General features: G+C 35.4%; 1 protein-coding gene and 1 long non-coding RNA gene across 3 annotated transcripts in view; one reads left to right on the forward strand and one right to left on the reverse strand.

The window, feature by feature from the left end:
* LOC141404851 (uncharacterized) overlaps positions 1-17565 on the reverse strand; it is a 312536-nt gene that overhangs the window by 84464 nt on the left and 210507 nt on the right. The gene's annotated exons all lie outside the window — the stretch shown is intronic.
* The window catches only part of LOC141405774 (serine proteinase stubble), a 39534-nt gene continuing 31711 nt past the window's right edge, over positions 9743-17565 (forward strand). The window contains exon 1 of one of the 2 annotated variants that reach the window (XM_073990465.1): positions 9743-10432. In XM_073990465.1, coding sequence (XP_073846566.1) covers positions 10264-10432 — 169 coding nt within the window. In that variant the 5' untranslated portion in view covers positions 9743-10263. The remainder of the gene's footprint in view (positions 10433-17565) is intronic. The other variant, XM_073990464.1, reaches the window with a different exon arrangement.

A 17565-nucleotide genomic window follows, 5' to 3' on the forward strand; every position in this document is an offset into this window, starting at 1 on the left:
TTCTCACAAATTTTTGTAGGTTTCGTTTTTTAGCCACAACAACGATTGGACAATAATTGCGGCCTTGAGAGAATTTCCGTGAAAATGCAGTTTGGCCCCAAACAAATGACTTTGGAAACAAAGATCGCTCGGGTAGGACGGCTTAACGTTAACCTATCGCCATAAATTTCATATATAAGGTTTTTGGATCAAATTAAAAAATATAGAGGTAGGTGATAAATAAAAACAAGTAAAAAAGTATAAGTCGGCTTTGCCGACAGAGATATACCCTCAGCCTATGTGAATTAAAACTGTGAGCCAAATTTTGGACCAAATTCGTTGACCACTTCGAGTGCTATAGTGCGCTCCAGCCACTACACATGGTGTCATAGGGATTTTTACAACTTTCGGGCTATTTTATCAGGAAGTATTTACTTGCCCCTGAAAAAATTTACCATCGTTAGTGGGTCAGTGAATGGAAGTTGCTTCAAAAAAACTCAAAGTGATTCGAGAGCAGGTCTTAAAGTGATACCGTTCTATTGGAGCGATACCGTTCTATTGGAGCTATATCAAAACGTGGACCTATGTACATAATTTTTATCAGAACAGTTTTTTGGGAACCCTCAATGCGAAATTTCGGCGTATTTCGGAGTGAAACATATGTAAAATCTTCAAAATTCCGAAAATCGGGAGGTACCGTTATATGGGATCTATATCAAAAAGTGGACCTATGTCCATAATTTTTATCGGAAAAGTTTTTTTTAAAGTGAAAACACCGCATCTCAAAATTAAACCAATTTGGTTGATAAGTTAAGCTAAAATATTCAAAATACCGAAACATTAAGAATGCAACGGTACGCATGGGGACTATCCCAAAACGTGGACCGACCTTCCCAATTTTTTGCTCTCGACATTGTCAGCGAATTCATCGGCCAACGCCAACTCCTTTTATATTTGGCCACCGTTTATTTGAACTCGCGACATAGTGCAGCGTTTTTTTTTTTTTGAGGTTATGCGCCATTACCTCGGGAACTATGGACTTGCCCTCGAAAAAAATTACAATGACATAACGGGGGCCGCACGAACATCCTGTTACAAAAAATTTCATAACGATTTGTGAGGTGTCACTAAACTGCACTTATTTCAAATTTTGTGTGGGAGGTACCTGAAGGAGTGGACCGATATAATCCATATTCGAATCTGATGTATGCCTAGAGGTAGTATTACCATATGCAACGTTTGGTTCAATTCGGTTACTCCCTTCGAGAGTTATCGTTCGCACAAGTTTTGCGACAATTTTTGAACATTTGTGGGGGAGGTACCTGAAGGAGTGGACCTATATGGCCCATATTCGAACTTCAATCAAATCTGGACAAAATATTTCGATACCCAAAATTTGAACCAAATCGATTGATCCGTTCGAGAGTTATTGTGCGCACCAGCCAGCCAGACAGGCAGACATACAGACGGACGGACGGACATTGTTAGATCTACTCAAAATTGTCTGAAACGGATGTCGTACAAACATACTTGGGTTCTAAAACCATTATTTCGATGAGGCACATTTTTGGTCGTATCAAAGTGTAAATACCCTCTTTAGCCTAAAGGCTGAGGGTATAAAAAATATTTGTGACGCCCTAATGAGTTCTCCTATCTGAGGTAAGCTTGAGGATCAAGAAAAAAAATTGATATTTTCCAGGAGCACCTCAGATTATAAAATAAATTTTTTAAATCAAAGATATGAAGGTATGATATTATCGTCGAGTTCGAACGTCGCACAGTGGTTCAGAATGGGGTTTTCCTGGTCAAAATTCTGTAACTTTTGAACGGATAGAGATATTTTCATAATTCTTTTTTTGTTAGACAGATAACACAATCAGCTTTCAGACGAATCATAGGCGGTCTGGCAGTTGCGGAGAAATTCAAGGTCAAAATTCAACTTTTGGGTTTTTTAAACTATTTTTTATCAAAATATGCGTTTTTTTGTGGTTTTTATATCTTCCTATGTATTAATGATGGTCAAACAACAACAAATAAACAATAAAATTACCAAAAAACTAAAAAAATAAAAAAAAAATTCGAAAAAAAAATTTTCAAAAAAATTCTAAAAAAAAATTTTACAAAAAAATTTGAATTTTTTCAAAAATTAAAAAAAAATGCTCCTTGGGGTTTTATAAAACTTATATAACTCGTATAAAAACTCATATACTCAAAAAAATTTGAATTTGTATCAAAAAGCTGTAATTCATATGGAAAAAGTATAGAAAAACACACAATTTTAACCATGTAATTTCAATAAATTGAAAAAAGTGTTAAACGGATGGAACGGGACGGGTACAAAAGTATATATGGGCTAAAAGAGGAGACTCTCGGGCATCTTTCTGTGAAAACAGAACTTTGTTCCATGTTGTTCCACAAAAGTTCTAGTCCACTAAATTTGGAACTTCATACAATTTAGTATCGGAGAAAAAATAAAACAGATCATGTTGTGTAAACGCTACGGTTATTTACTAAAACGATTTTTAAAGGCCACAATCCTGCCTACCTTACAAAAAAAAAAAAACAATGAACACAACATATGTTATAGTTTCCGAGAAATAGCTACGTCTTTCTCCAGAAATTTGCAAAAATTACGTATTTCTGAAAAATGGGGAAAATGTTCGTCTTTAGGGGCACACCACGCCCACACCTTGCAATATTTTGACCTAATTTTTTTGGTTTCCTTAGTTTCAATATGTTTACTATCGAATCCCATATAGAAAATAAATATCTTTGACAAAACAAAATTTTGATTTTTGGCCAGGAAAATCGATTCCTGAACCATTGTGCGTCGTACCAAAGGGAGTCACATAAGCCGAATAACGCATTACAAAGTAATATAAGCCTACCACTTTAGGAATTACCAGTAGGTTGAAAAATAACGGATTATATCTTTAAAAATGTTTAAAGCAAAACTATTTATTTTACTCCTTACTAAGCAATGAGTAAGGTGGCGTGTAATGTGTGTGTCCGACTAGAAAACCAAGTGTTGTGTGTTCAACGCTCATTGGCAGCAACATACCAAGAGTTTTTTGTGTAGTGTGTGTATTTACAAATCAGATGTTCGCAAGTTCAATCCCAGTAGCAGGCAAGGTAAAAATTTGGAGTGGGACGAAATTGAAAATAAATTCACCTTCCATAAGTTTTTATACTTTTCTTAGTGTATACTGCACAACAGTCGTTATCTACACATCGTAGTTTGTTTTGGAATTTAAAAAACTTCTTTCTCTAATGCAAACATAAAAACTGAAAAAGAAAAACAAACCTAACAACGGAAGGCTAAAAACTAGTTTCTGGAATATTTGTTTGACCTTGCAGACGGTCGGTCAGATATTGGTTACAACAATGACAAATCATAAATTTTTAATTTATTTTTTATAGCCATAAAAACGAAAGAGAAAAACAAAGCGTTGTCTTTCAGCGTCGATATTGTGACCGCCGACTGCAGTAGAGAGACGAAATGTTGACAGCATTCCCAAATCAGCCGACAACGATCATATTACACAACAATTCGTTGACGTTTCTGTGCTGCGGGCAGAGTAAACGATAAACAAATTATTATGCATGGCGGTAAGTGTGAAGATGTTCCAATTCCGTTAACGTTTACCACTGGATTATGACTAAGATGTGTGGTTTGCAGGTAGATGACATACTTTTTGTATAGATGAACTGATTTTTTAGATCGTACAAAATAAAGAGAGTAGTAAAAAGCTGAGTTGATTTGATGTCGCTCTTTCAGGCAATAAAAAATATATCTGCGGTTCATAAGGACCAAATAAATTATTTATTGACTAATATTTAATGCAAAGCTACATTGTTTTGTTGCTATTTAGAAAAAAAGTCGAATGGTCTTAATGGTCTTAATTTGAATGGTCTTTATTTGAATTCTATTTAGTCTCATTACATTATTTCTGATTCCAATTCAAATAAGTAACAGTAAAACAAAACAACTACCTTGTTCTGATTACAACACGTTTCCCTGTTTTAATTTACCCTTAATAAGTGTTAATCGTTTATAACAAAACTTACTTTCGTAATAAGTTTGACCTTGTTGAAATCAACAATTTGCAGCCAAATATAAATAAATAATAAACAAACACTACACCATGGCGGGAAACTTCATTCCCAGAAATACCATCTAATGTGTTTATATTTTGGAGATTCCCTAGCCTTTCGTTTTTGTTTTTCTGCAATTGTTGCTTTTATTAAGTGTAAATGGCCTCTGAATTGTCATTACAAACGCTGTGCTAGTTTCCTAAATTTCTTCTAAAATTGGCAGTATTAAAGGCCAAATGACATAATTTGTTGTTAGTCAATAAAAAAATAAGGCAACAACTCTTATTTGCGTATGTACTTATATTTATGTGAATGCATATCATCATACATATAAAAGATGTACTTACATATATACAAATAAACATTTCATTGGTTCGTCGTCTCTCCAAGTCATTTGCCTCTCTGCACAGTGGTTCAAATGGGAAAGTTGAATTTTGAAAATTTGGAAATATTATAAGTAAATGTTGGTTGTACTGTCTGTTTTTGTGGACCCTTAATGGACAATTTCAGCCCCCAGAGCTAATGAGGTGCCTCGTCGAAATAATGATATAGTACATATGGTAATACCCAATTCCTTTCAGACAAATTAAAGTCGATGTCGCCTCGTTCTGTCGTTCTGATGCGCCGAATATCTTTCACAGGGAGTAACCCATTTGGTTTTAAATTTTTAGATGGTCCCCACTCTGGTACTTCACCATAAAAGTTAAAAATGATCGTTTAAGTGTAGCTTAAGGCGAATATTCTAGGTAGTACATGTGCTGCTAATAGCAATGAAATATTGTTTCGCGGGCACTTCCATACTTCCTGAGATAATGACCGAAAACTTAAATGACTATTGACTATTGGGATTTTATTCATGTAGCCAAAGTTTTATCCAGTTTATGTCCAGTTCTTTGGCTCCTACCCAAAAATTTTATAAAACTTCTTGGACAATTTTCAAATTCTTGCCATAACTATTTGGGAAAATTAGACGAAATCCGTTTTAGACAATTCGTTGTCGATTTATTCCTGTCTGTCTGGCGGCCTGGATCGCGACTACTCCCGAACGGTTCAACTGATTTGGTCTCGAAAAACTTCTTCTTCGCTAAAATGGTGCTCACGATAACTCTCGAAATCGACCGATTTGATCCAAAATTTGTTCCTCCTAATATTTCTTCCGTACATCATGATCAAATATTAACTATATCGCTCCACTGCTTCTGATACCTCCCACAAATAGATGTCTCTTAACAGTTTAAGGGTTGTTCAAGGATCATACATATTTAAACAAAGGTTCTCTTTTGGTCCTGTTTACAGCCACATAATATTTTTATACCCTCAGCCTTTAGGCTAGAAAGGGTATATACACTTTCATACGGGCAAAATGTGTCTCATCGAAATAATGGTTTTAGACCCCAAGTATGTTTGGACGAAATGTGTTTCAGACAATTTGGAGTTGATTTAGCCGTGTCCGTCCGTCTGTCTGTCGATGATGAGCTATATCGGTTCACTCCTTCCGGTACCTCCCCCACCAAAGTTCCAAAATGTTCGGAAATTTTGTGGGCATGATAACTCTTGAAGGGTGTAACCGATTTGGTCCATACGTTGCACATCGTGAAATTTCTACCAGACTTAGATGAGGTTCCAGTATGGACTCAATCGGCCCACTCCTTCACGTACCTCCCACACAAAATTTCGGATAAGTTCAGTTTAGGACCTGCTCTCGAATCGCTTTGATTGTTTGTTGCAACAACTTTCATTTACTTCCCCCCATACGACGGTACAAGTTTCATCAGGGGCAAGTCCATACTTCCTGAGAAAATAGCCTCAAAGTTGCAAAGAGCCCCTATGACACCGTGTGTAGTGGTTGGAGTGCATGAAAACTCTCGAACGGATCGGCAGATTCGGTCCAAAATTTGGCCTTCGTAATATTTTGTCCAAGCATAGTCTAGATTCGAAGATAAGCCATATCGGTCCACTCCTTCAGGTACTTCCCCCACAAAAGTTCAAAAGTGTTCGGAAAAATTGTGCGCACGATAAATTTTGAAGGGAGTGACCGATGTAATCCATACTTTGCACATCCTAATACATCTACCAGATATAGATCAGGTTCGAATATGGACTATATGTGTCTACTCCTTCTGGTACCTCCTACCAAAATTTCGAACAAGTTCACTTTAAGACCTGCTCTCGAATCACTTTGATTTTTGTTGAAGCGATTTGCATTCGCTGCCTCCATTACGACGGTATACGTTTTTTCATGGGCAAGTCCATATTTCTTGGGAAAACAGCCCGAAAGGTGTAAAAACCCCCTATGTCACCATATGTGGCGGTCGGAGAGCACGATAACTCTCGAACTGTTCAACCGATTTGGTCCAAAATTTGGTCTTCGTCATATTATATCCAAACTTAGTTTCATGGGCAATACCGGTCCACAACTTTCGGTACTTCTCCCCATTGTTTAAAAAGTGTCACTAAAATGCTTGGACGATATCACTTGAATGTGGCAACCAATTTGGTCCTAACTTTGGATCTCCTAATATTTTATCAAAATTTAGTTTAACTTCTAAAATGGCCAATATCGGTCATCCCTAAGGGTACCTGTCCTACAAAAGTTCAACATTTGTGAATTAGTGCAGTTTATTCCTAATCCACGTTTTTGTCGGCAAGTTCAAATGTCTAAAAAGGGCCACAAAATTCTGAAGAGACCTTAAATACATTCGATCTGTCCGGAGGTGAAAGTTTCGCTTCACATTGGCTGAGGGTATATATCTGTCGGCAAAGCCGACTGACACTTTTTTACTTGTTCTGAGGCAAGTTCATGCTTCCAGACATAAAGGACCAAAAGCTTAAAAAATCCTACTGTTACCAACTTATAAAGGAGTGACTGACATTGGTCCAACCTCTGTATATCATAGTATTTCACCCAAGAAGGTATCTACCATATATACCTTCTTGGGTGAAATACTATGATATACAGAGGTTGGACCAATGGTTGGATGTGAGGGTTGACAAACTCAAAAAGAAAAACTTTGCTGAAGTGCAGTTAAAGGGCTCCTCGGGGATTGTTTCGAATTTTTTATAGAAGGTAGATCTTCTTACAACGATATATGTTTTTTTTCGTGGCAAGCCCATGTTTCCTGTCATAAATAATCCTACGGTGGCCAACAAAGTGGTTGTTTGGCACGATAACTATCGAAATGAATGACTCTCAAAACTAGATCCACTTTCAAAATTGTAATCGTGACTACAACATTCATTTTTTGCTACGAGAAAATAATACTTCCGGAGATTTGGGCCCCGGAATGTTAAAATGCTATAATTTCATTCTGTGTAGATTGTTTTGAGTAAGTCTATCAGTAGAAAAATTCGGCCCCTGTTTATGATACCTATTAATTTATTTGTAAAACTAGGGATATGTTCTTAGCGCATTGAGTCTACTGCTCTTGTTATTGTTTCTTCTTTTTTTGTACCATCACACGCTGACGATGTCGACTATTTTTCTGTCGACCTGTTTTAAATTCAAAAATATTACTTTATGGTCACTGTGCAGTGGGAGTCGAAGGCGATGTACACATTTTGCTTTGCTTTGTTTATCTGGTAATTTGGCATTTATTTGTCATTGTTTTGGTAAAGTGCGGTTTAATACTCTCATTGTTATACGCTGACACAAACACACATTGAATTTAACAACTAAATTTGTTTGACTTATATCGACCATGGCTCTCTTATTTTTGGGGGCTGCTTGCACGCTTGCGTCTTCTTTAACTTTTTACATTTTGTAGTGTCAGATTGTCACAGTTACTTCTGTTGTCTTACGAAACACATACATACTACGTTTGTATGTAATGCCATATAAGCAGATGTTTGTATACATATGCCTTTGCATGAACGAACGTATGTAAATAAATAAACATTATTGGTAATAATTGGAAACATACCTTGGATTACAAAATACAAATGAAAACAGAAGACCGAGAAGACCGTCATTCAACCGACCAATCAACCACCAACCTGTCAATCATCCGGTCATCCGAAAATGAAAACAAACACACGGATTAAATGTGTCATAAAACAAAGATTTCAAGGTTAACTAAGTTATGCAACAAGAAATAAGCTGCAGCTGTAAATAAAATGCAGTTCCGCATGAATGATAATTAAAAATGTTCTTCGGAATGTGACTTGTCATTCGTTGATTACAAATAAACTCAGATTGATTCGACCGAACCTACCCCAACATGTCAAACTACAAAATTAACTTTTATTGTCAAATCATAAAGAAGGCAAGAAACAGATTTCAAAGACCTCAGGCATCATCCAGTCATCAGTCAATAGTAAAAAAACAAATGTAGCTGTTACATGTCCAATACACACAGATTTCAAGACTAAATAAGTTATGCAATAAATAAATTAAGCTGCAGTTCAGCATGACACTATAATTGATGCGGTTTTTCTACTTCTGACTTATCAGAATTTGATAAAAAAAATCAAAATCAAAAAATAAATTACAATTCAAATTTGAATCGTTTGCAGAGTTCATAAGGAACACAAAAAAGGTTAAAACACACATAAGCAAATATTTGAATCGGTTAGTCATTACTTAAAACATTACAAAGTAATGCCACCTCATTTTTATCTACAATTCAAAACCGTTCATATATAACAAATTTAGGTTCCACTGTGGTGTAATGGATAGTGTGTCCGCCTTGGCCACTGAATAATGCCCGGGTTCGATTCCCAGGCCAGGTAATATCACAGTTTTTTAGTGGTAGCAAAAACCCTCATTTCCTGAGTATTTCAACCAAGCACTGACACGATATTCGGACTTAGCGTTACAAACGAGATCCTATTTCATTTCATTGATAAAAACTTGTCCCTTGAGGTTCACAACTCTGAGACAGAACATGGTTATCAAGCCAGGTAAGATCACAAGGTCATGGGTTGGACGAGTGATTACTAAGGTGTTGGATGTCTTATTATTATCCTTATTATTGTTGTTGAGAATTGTTTGGCTGTAGGCTTTATTATTGAGCGTAATAATAGAATCAAACATATAAATATACATATGTATGTGTATCCTTAGAAGAATGAATAGAAGATAAATAATGTATTTTAAAAAGCTCCCATTTCACACCAAACATTGCGCTCTCTATATGAAAGAGCTGATTGCATTTACTTTAAATGCAGTATGTGACGTTCATAAAGAATCGCTTGGTTTTATTCTCATCGGCAGTTGTCTTTGAAGCTTGCACTGTTTTGTGGGAATACCGTACATTTGCGCTTACAATCATTGCCGATGTTGTAATGTACGCTTCGTAAAGCGGCAGCAGTTGCTGGTCGTAGTCATGCCGTCATTGTGCCAATATGCGAACAACAAGTCCGTCAATGCATCCATCCATCCACCCATCCCCTCCCAACATTTAATGCGACAACGCGTATCTTTCATTCGGTGTTGTTGTTGTCTTCATTGACTCACTTCACTTTCGATTTCATTTGACTGTTAATTTTTGTTTGTTTGTTCGACTCTCTGGCGGTTATTGTGGTTCATATTGCAGAGTTAAGCTGAGCTTTAGGCAAAACCGCCGCCAGTGAGTACGAAAATCATATATTGCCATGTGTGAGAAGTGGCATCGTTATTGAAGAGCGAGCATGTGCTCGTCCATGGATTGGCATGAACTGATTGTCGTCCAGTGTTATTAGTTATTTCGAACTTGACGCATACTGATCGATTACACCGGAGTACATTTCAATATTATCGGCAACTTTTACCGCGACTCACCACCGCCAACAACACCGTCTCACACATGAACGCGACCGTACTCAATTCAAAATAATTACGCGAATTTTCAAACCAATTTGCATTTACAAGTGTTGACAATCCAGAGCCGCATAAAATCAAAAATTCAATGTGAATAATTCGAGCGAAACCAAAGAAGAAGCAAATTACAAAATTCAATCTAAACAAAAATATTGTTTCATTCATTGCCGGCACCAACAACAACCCATTCAGGTTGATTGCCGCAATAATTGTGCGTTCATTCGAAGTGTTTGTCATAACCAGGCCAATTAGTGCAAAATATTTATTATCGTTTTATCCCGCAATATGTACTTTACATATTAAAAACTTAAAATAAAATTAAAATATTTGCCAACGAATATTTTTCTCATTCGAAATTAGTGAATTAAGAGAAGAATTCCCAAATTCCGACTATGCTAAGCTACTCAATGCAGTGGCTCATTCCACTATGGACGTGTCTAGCAATCGTTTGTGCATCACAAAACTACAATTCAATTTACAATAAAGCTGTCAGTCCGGAACTAAAACAAGCCATTCAAAAGGAATTGCCCAAAGAGGCAAAGTTCTTCGACGAATTGGATTGTAAGTGTGCAGAGAATTTGTCCAGTTTTTAAATCTATTATAAATGTAATACTTTAGTATTGTTGTAAATATGAAAGTGTTGCCGAACTATAATACTGTGCTACTTTAGTGAAAATTTAGTACAAAAAATCGAGATCAAACTTCAAAGATGGTATGAAGAAGCCCTGTGGAAAAAATAAGTCTTTTATACAATTTTTTTGGTTGCTTGACATAGAATTTGATTGAAAGTAGTTTACAAATTAAGCCTCAATATTTAACACATGTCGTGTAATGGTTAGTCGATCATCGCCTAGCACTCTGAATGCTTACGTTCGACTCTCAGGGTAGACAACATCAAAATTTATCAACAGTGACATTTTTTCGAACATAAAACTTCCTTACAAGTGTAAAAAACATCGTAAAAAATTACAGTGATATGTATATATGCTGACTAGAAACTCAGAAAGAGAATCAAATTTATGTTGAAACAATTGCTAAAGAAAAAATATGAGCCCTCGCGGACCATGATTTATTTGTATCCCTTTGAGCATACATAGAAATACAAAACGTCTAAAATTGATGTTTGTAAAGTTTTGCGATTTGAAAATTGCTGGCAGATGACCTTATCAAGGTACGATACACAGAAAAAAAGTTTAGCCATTTGATTAAAACATTCAAAGATTCAATCAAAAATTTATCGATTTTCGGCTATAAAAAAAATTGTCATATCGACAAAATTCGATAAAATAATTTGATCACAAAGTAAAAATACAACTGATAAAATATTTCACATATTGACAAAAATATTTATTAAAATATTCCACATTGTGCCTGATAAAAACAAAATATTTTCTTAATGAAAAAAATTGTTGAATACATTTTTTTCAATCGATAAAAAATGTTCATATTAACAATTATTTGGTTGTTCTTTGTTAAATGCAAACCCGAAAGCCAAATCCGTCGAGAATGGTTCGATATTGATTTTAAATTAGATTAAAACTATTATTAAATTATTGCGGAAAGCCTATATGTCATTTTAACAAATAAAATTAAATAATGCATTACTGAACTTCAATGCATTTTGTGCGGAAACTTTTTTCGCGATAGAGAAAAAATGACACCGTATTTTATAGTAGTTTTTGGTGCTCTATGCGGCTATGCGGTGGTATTTTTAATATTTGCAAAAATTGCAAAGAAGTTATAACCCTAATGTTTATTGGTAGCTATTCTAATGCTGATACAATATTTGGAATATTTTAATACATATTTTTGTCAATATGTGAAATATTTTATCAGTTCAATATAAAAAATCGATAAATATTTTAGTCAATATGTGAAATATTTTATCAGTTGAATTTTTACTTTGTGATCGAATAATTTTATCGAATTTCGTCAATATGGCAATTTTTTATCGCCGGAAAATCGAAAATTTGTTTTCTGTGTAGGATGTTTGGAGGTAGTTGTCATGTGGATAGTTTGCCATATATGAACTAGAGTTGGGTAATCAAATTCCTAGTTCACTGTACAAGTTTCAAAACGTATGAGTAACGTCATAAAAATTAACATGTGATATAACGTATACGCAGTTTGTTCCTACAAATGATGTGGGCCATTGGAACTGCGTAGTGAGCTAGATAGTTCCATATAGTACATTTCGCACAAATGTATTCATCATCTTTTTTATTTATCGCACCAGCCCTTTAGTTGGCTACCGTAGGATTTTTAGCTCTAGGACCATTATTTCAGGAAGCATGGAGTTGCCCACGGAAAATATAATATTGGTGAAAACAGGAATACCAGGAGTACATTCGGTAAAAAATGCAAAACGATCTATAGACAGCCCTTAAACTGCGCTTAAGCGAACTGTTAAACTTTTGTGAAGATTGTATCGAGATGTTGTCCGATTTTTTTTATATGTGCAAAGTTTAGGCCAAATCGGATTCTTATTTTTTAAGTCATTGTGATTAGAGTTGTGTAGTTCCGGAACGAACTAGTTCCAAGGAACTATTCCGGACAAGGAACTGTTGGAACTATATCCAGCTCTTGCGTTTATATAGTTCCTTTAGTTCATATACAGTCGAAATCGCTTATAACGTCGGTCAAGGGACCGGTCAAAAACGGACGCTATAAGCGATAGTCGTTATAAACGATATTTTTAAAAGAGGTAAAATTATATTATTTATAGTGACTTTTGGGTATAAATACGTTGTTTTATTAAGTAAATAAATAAAATCATATACATAAGTATAAATGATTAAAAACCAAATAATAAAAAATAACGATATTAAATTCATTCTTCAGCAGATATATCACTTTAAAATAGGATATGGTTCTATTTCTAATAGTCTGTTATTTTAGTTTGTATTTTTGAATTCCGATATAAGTTTTAAATTTAACTCAGAAAGGATTTCCAAAACACATTTTTGTTTGCAACATCTTCTGAGTAAACAAGAGTTTCTACAGCTAAAGATGCCTCTGACACTGACGGCATTTGAAATTCTGTCTCTGTAGTATCCCCAATTTCTTCGTTAGAATCCATCTAAAACTTCTAACATTATGTCGTCATTATATACGGTAGATGTGGAAACTTTGGCATCGATGGGAACTAATTAATCAATATCTTCTACAGGTTGGGAGAAATTAGAATGAAGATGTCTTCAAAATTGTTCAAAGAGCCATTAACAATCCCCACGCCATCTAACACATTTAATTTCGTACTTTGATCCTTTTCTATTCTTGCCAGGATAGTGGATATTTGCTGATCCAGCAATGCGATTTTAATGATTTTATTCCACCTTGGTTCATGGGTTTTAAAACATTGGGTGGCAAAAATTAAAGCTTAATTGACTTGGGACCGCCATCTTCGAACATGTTGTACATAAGCTTGGCATTTCGTTGTTCGATGGAGCTCGAAAAAGATATACGTACAACAAATTATTGAGAGAAAATTTCCTTCTTCGTATGATTCGATAGCAAAATTCAAATATTTCATAAAAAACCGACGTTACAACCGATATTACGTTATAAACGATGACGTTATAAGCGATATTTATTTGTGTGGAATATAAAGGGCGGAAATTCGGGACTTTTGGATTTCGTCGCTATAAGCGATATGACGTTATAAACGACGACGTTATAAGCGATTTCTACTGTAGTTCATTTCGCTCTTCTCGTTCCTATAATTTAACGCATACATCGATCTTTCTTCCTCGCTGTTTATTCGCTGTAAATTATTTATTTTTATGTCAATTCATCCACAAAACGATTAAACATTTCGGTCTTGGGAATATTTGGAACGACGGAAACAAAAAGAACAATGAAAGAGAGAGATTCGGTAGATTATATAGGTCTCGGAACGAAAGAACTATGAAGGAGAAAGATTCATTGAACTATATCGGTCTCGGAACTATTTGGAACGAAAAGAACGATGAAAGAGAAAGATTCGTGTAACTATATCGGTCTCGGAACTATTTGGAAATATATTAAGGACCTAGTTCCTTTTGGGAAAAGGAACTAGAAAGATCGATCCGCTCCGGGAACTAGATTGCCCAACTCTAATTGTGATCATCAATATTTTTTTTTTGCTGAGCGCTGTTTTTATTGCTTTCGGTCCATTATATGGTAGTATAGACATGATCCTGAAAACCAATGTAATTCGAGCAGCGAATACATGTTGTTGCAAAAACACCCTTCGAGAGTTATCGTGATTACTATTTTAGCAAAAAGTTTTACACTCTCGTGGGGGAGGTATCCGAAGATGTGGACCGAAATATTACAAATGCCAAATTTTTGGTCGGATAAGTTTATCGGTTCGAGAGTTATCGTGCACTCCAGCCAGCCATACATACGGACTACCACGGCTAAATCGACCCCTAATTGCCTGAAACGGATTTCGCCCAAACATACTTGGGGTGTAAAACCATTATTTCGATGAAGCACATTTTGATCGTAGTGTATGAAAGTGTTAGCCTAAAGGCTGAGGGCCGATATAGCCCATCTTCGAACTTGGGATGTCTATGGAAAAAATACACTCCGGTGCAAAGAGCGTACTAGCCATAGAATGATTACAACAGACAGATAGACAGACCCAAAGACATTTTGATAATGACAAAGATATTGGTCTGAAGATGTGGCATGGGGTTCCGTCGAATGTATTGAGTGCCCATTACCATCACACAGTAGACTTCCACTCTATCTTTTCAGGAATAGCCATTAAAAATGCTAAACACAATTCGAATATTTTTCGAAAATAATTCCGCCTTATACAGTCCAAATGTTTGATACTACTGTCTGAGATTGCCAGTACTGAGAAACAGATACGATAAGCCATGACAAATTTATCTAGTGCAAGATCAACAATAACAAAGGAAACGTATAATTTAAGCCTTTTAATACCATACGAGTTTTCAGCCAAGGTGACAATATCTAATTTCACCTATTTAATATGGTATTGGAAACGATTATACGAAAAACAAGTAAGAAAAGTCTATAGTCGGACGGAGCCGACCATGGGATACCCTATACCACTATCCCTGGACAATCGCTCTCCACGGAACTTCTTTTCAATGATTGTTTAAATCTAATTATCAAATTTCAGAGATGTAATGTATAATACTTATGACCAAAACCAAAAAGTTATCTAGCATGACAAAGACATTTTTGTAGCAGGAGGGGAAAATTTAGTTCACACAAACTAAAATGTAATGAAACCCACTTATGTAGTACTACTACTTCCGTTGTTTAACCGCTACGTTATTGAAATTTTTACCAATTTCACACAAAAGTTTCAGGCCATTTAACCCGCTAAGTATTATCTGATCTGCACGTTGGTTTGTACGCTTCTTCTTCATCATAAACTCAAACTTTGTTTAAAATTTATTATTTTGACCTACAAAGCCGCTACAAAATTGGTTAAAATTTTGTTTTTGGTCTATTTCATCCCCACGATCATCACCAAAAACTAATCAATTCTATTCTGGCCCGAACCCAACCTCCTTAAAAAATTCGTTGCAATCGGTCCATAATTGGGGCCTTAAGCTTGTTTTCAATTTTTAATGGACGGACACACATCGCTAAATCGCTTTATCTCGTCAAGATATGAATTTTTGCATACCAAATATTTCGTGGTGTTACATAAACTTTTGGAGAGACAATATGTAGCATGGGATAAAAATGTGGTTCTCTACACAGAACCCATTATATATTAGGCAGTAGGCCCGTTATCTAGCAAACACTTTATTGCAATTTACATCAGAGGAAAGGTTAGTAGTTTTTTTTCCATATATATATACTTTGCGAAATATATATGTCCTCAAGGAATTAAAATATCGACCAAAAATAAAATTTTTACATTTTTCATACAAAAGTAATGGTCCATTTCACCCGCTAAAGAATATCAGATCATCATTCAAAATTGTAGGCATCTTTTTCGACCTATACTCTTACCCGGTGCAAAATTTCGTGACCATTGATGTATAATTGCGACTTCTAGCGTGTTTATTATTACACTACAAACAAATAACGGAATATTTTAGGCTGTAACTCTGTTATCTGATCATGCACACCAGCATAATTGGCATCAATTGAAAGGTCAAGCGTTCCACTTTCAAGTATATCTCAACTGTGCGGAATGTCACTTCCAGGAATTAAGATATAAGCTGTATATTAAAATTTTTCACAATTTTCACACAAAAGTTTTGGTCCATTTAACCCTCTAAATATTATCCGATCGCCATCTCAAATTGCAAGCTTCTCCTTTGTGATATACTCTTACCTTATTTAAAATTACGCGTTGATCGGGCTATTATTGAGACCTACAGAGCCGCTATAAAATTGGATAAATATTATGTTTTTGGTCCATTTCACCCGCTAAAATTTCACGATCATCACCAATAAGAATAGGGATCTATTCTGATCTGAACCCGACCTCCATACAAAATTTCGTGACGATCGGTCCATAATTGCGGCCTGGAGCGTGTTTACAATTTATAATGGACAGACGGACGGACGGACACACATCTCAAAATCGCTTTATCTCGACGAGATATGAAGATTGGTATACCACATTGGGGGTCTCCGACGAATATTTCGCGGTGTTACATGCATTTTTACCAAAACAAACTTATAATACCCTTTTCCACATTGTGGTATAGGGTATAAAAAGGCGTAAAAAATAAAATATTTGAATTTAATACTGGTCCAAGTAAACAGTCTAACAACGTCACACTAATAAGAAATCTGCCTACAGAACATTTATATTAGCCGATCCGTGACATAGATGCTTGCGCAGGTAAATGGAAGAGATTTTTTTGTTTTTTTTTTTTTTCATCCAAAGATCAATGGACCGATACACTATAATGTCGAATATCAGCATTCCATGAATCACAAGCTGTGCCTACTACACTCCGACCTCCCTTTAAATATAATCATCCCACATCATGGCCAATGCCGATTAATGTTTCAAAATGAAGTACCCTTTACAATCATTACAATCAACCAAATTAATTGTTTCTTACATAACTCAAATAAATACCAACATCGAACTTCTTGTGAAATATCCGCAGGCTTTTTATGACCTTTTTATGCATCCATCGAACCTCAGTATTTTTCCATTTTATTCGATTCAATAAGCCGCAGACAACACCTTCCTTCCACAGCACACCAATCGTCATTGTGTAAAACAATTAAGGCAAAGTTAATTTAGGTAAAAAATCTCGGAAGGGAAGTCGATTATCAGTAAGTTGTCCAAGTGAAAGTAATTCATTAAGACAGCTCAAAAACACCAACCACAAAATGATTCTGCCCCGATCAACTCTTAATGTTGGACATAGTTTTTCTTACTTTCAGCAATACCACACCAAAACTTCAACATAATCGTCGGTTATTCTGTGTGAAATCCGCTTGCACCCTTTTTACCTAAGCGTAAGAAATAAGAGATCAACTGACAACAAAATACAAAAAAACAAACTACTAACGATTATAAAGAAATCCAAATTGTTGAAATTAATTTCGGCTATAACTCAAATTATATGTATGTACATTTGTGCGTATCACATCCAGAAATCAGAAGCTTGTTATGTTTTTGTTTTTGTTTTTTTTTTTTTGTGGGAAATACTTACGTAAAGATTAAGAGACCGGTGGCTTACTCATTGGAG

This window comes from Musca autumnalis, unplaced genomic scaffold (genome assembly GCF_047663935.1).
Source record: "Musca autumnalis isolate F117 unplaced genomic scaffold, ASM4766393v1 scaffold_5, whole genome shotgun sequence".
NCBI lineage: Eukaryota > Metazoa > Arthropoda > Insecta > Diptera > Muscidae > Musca > Musca autumnalis.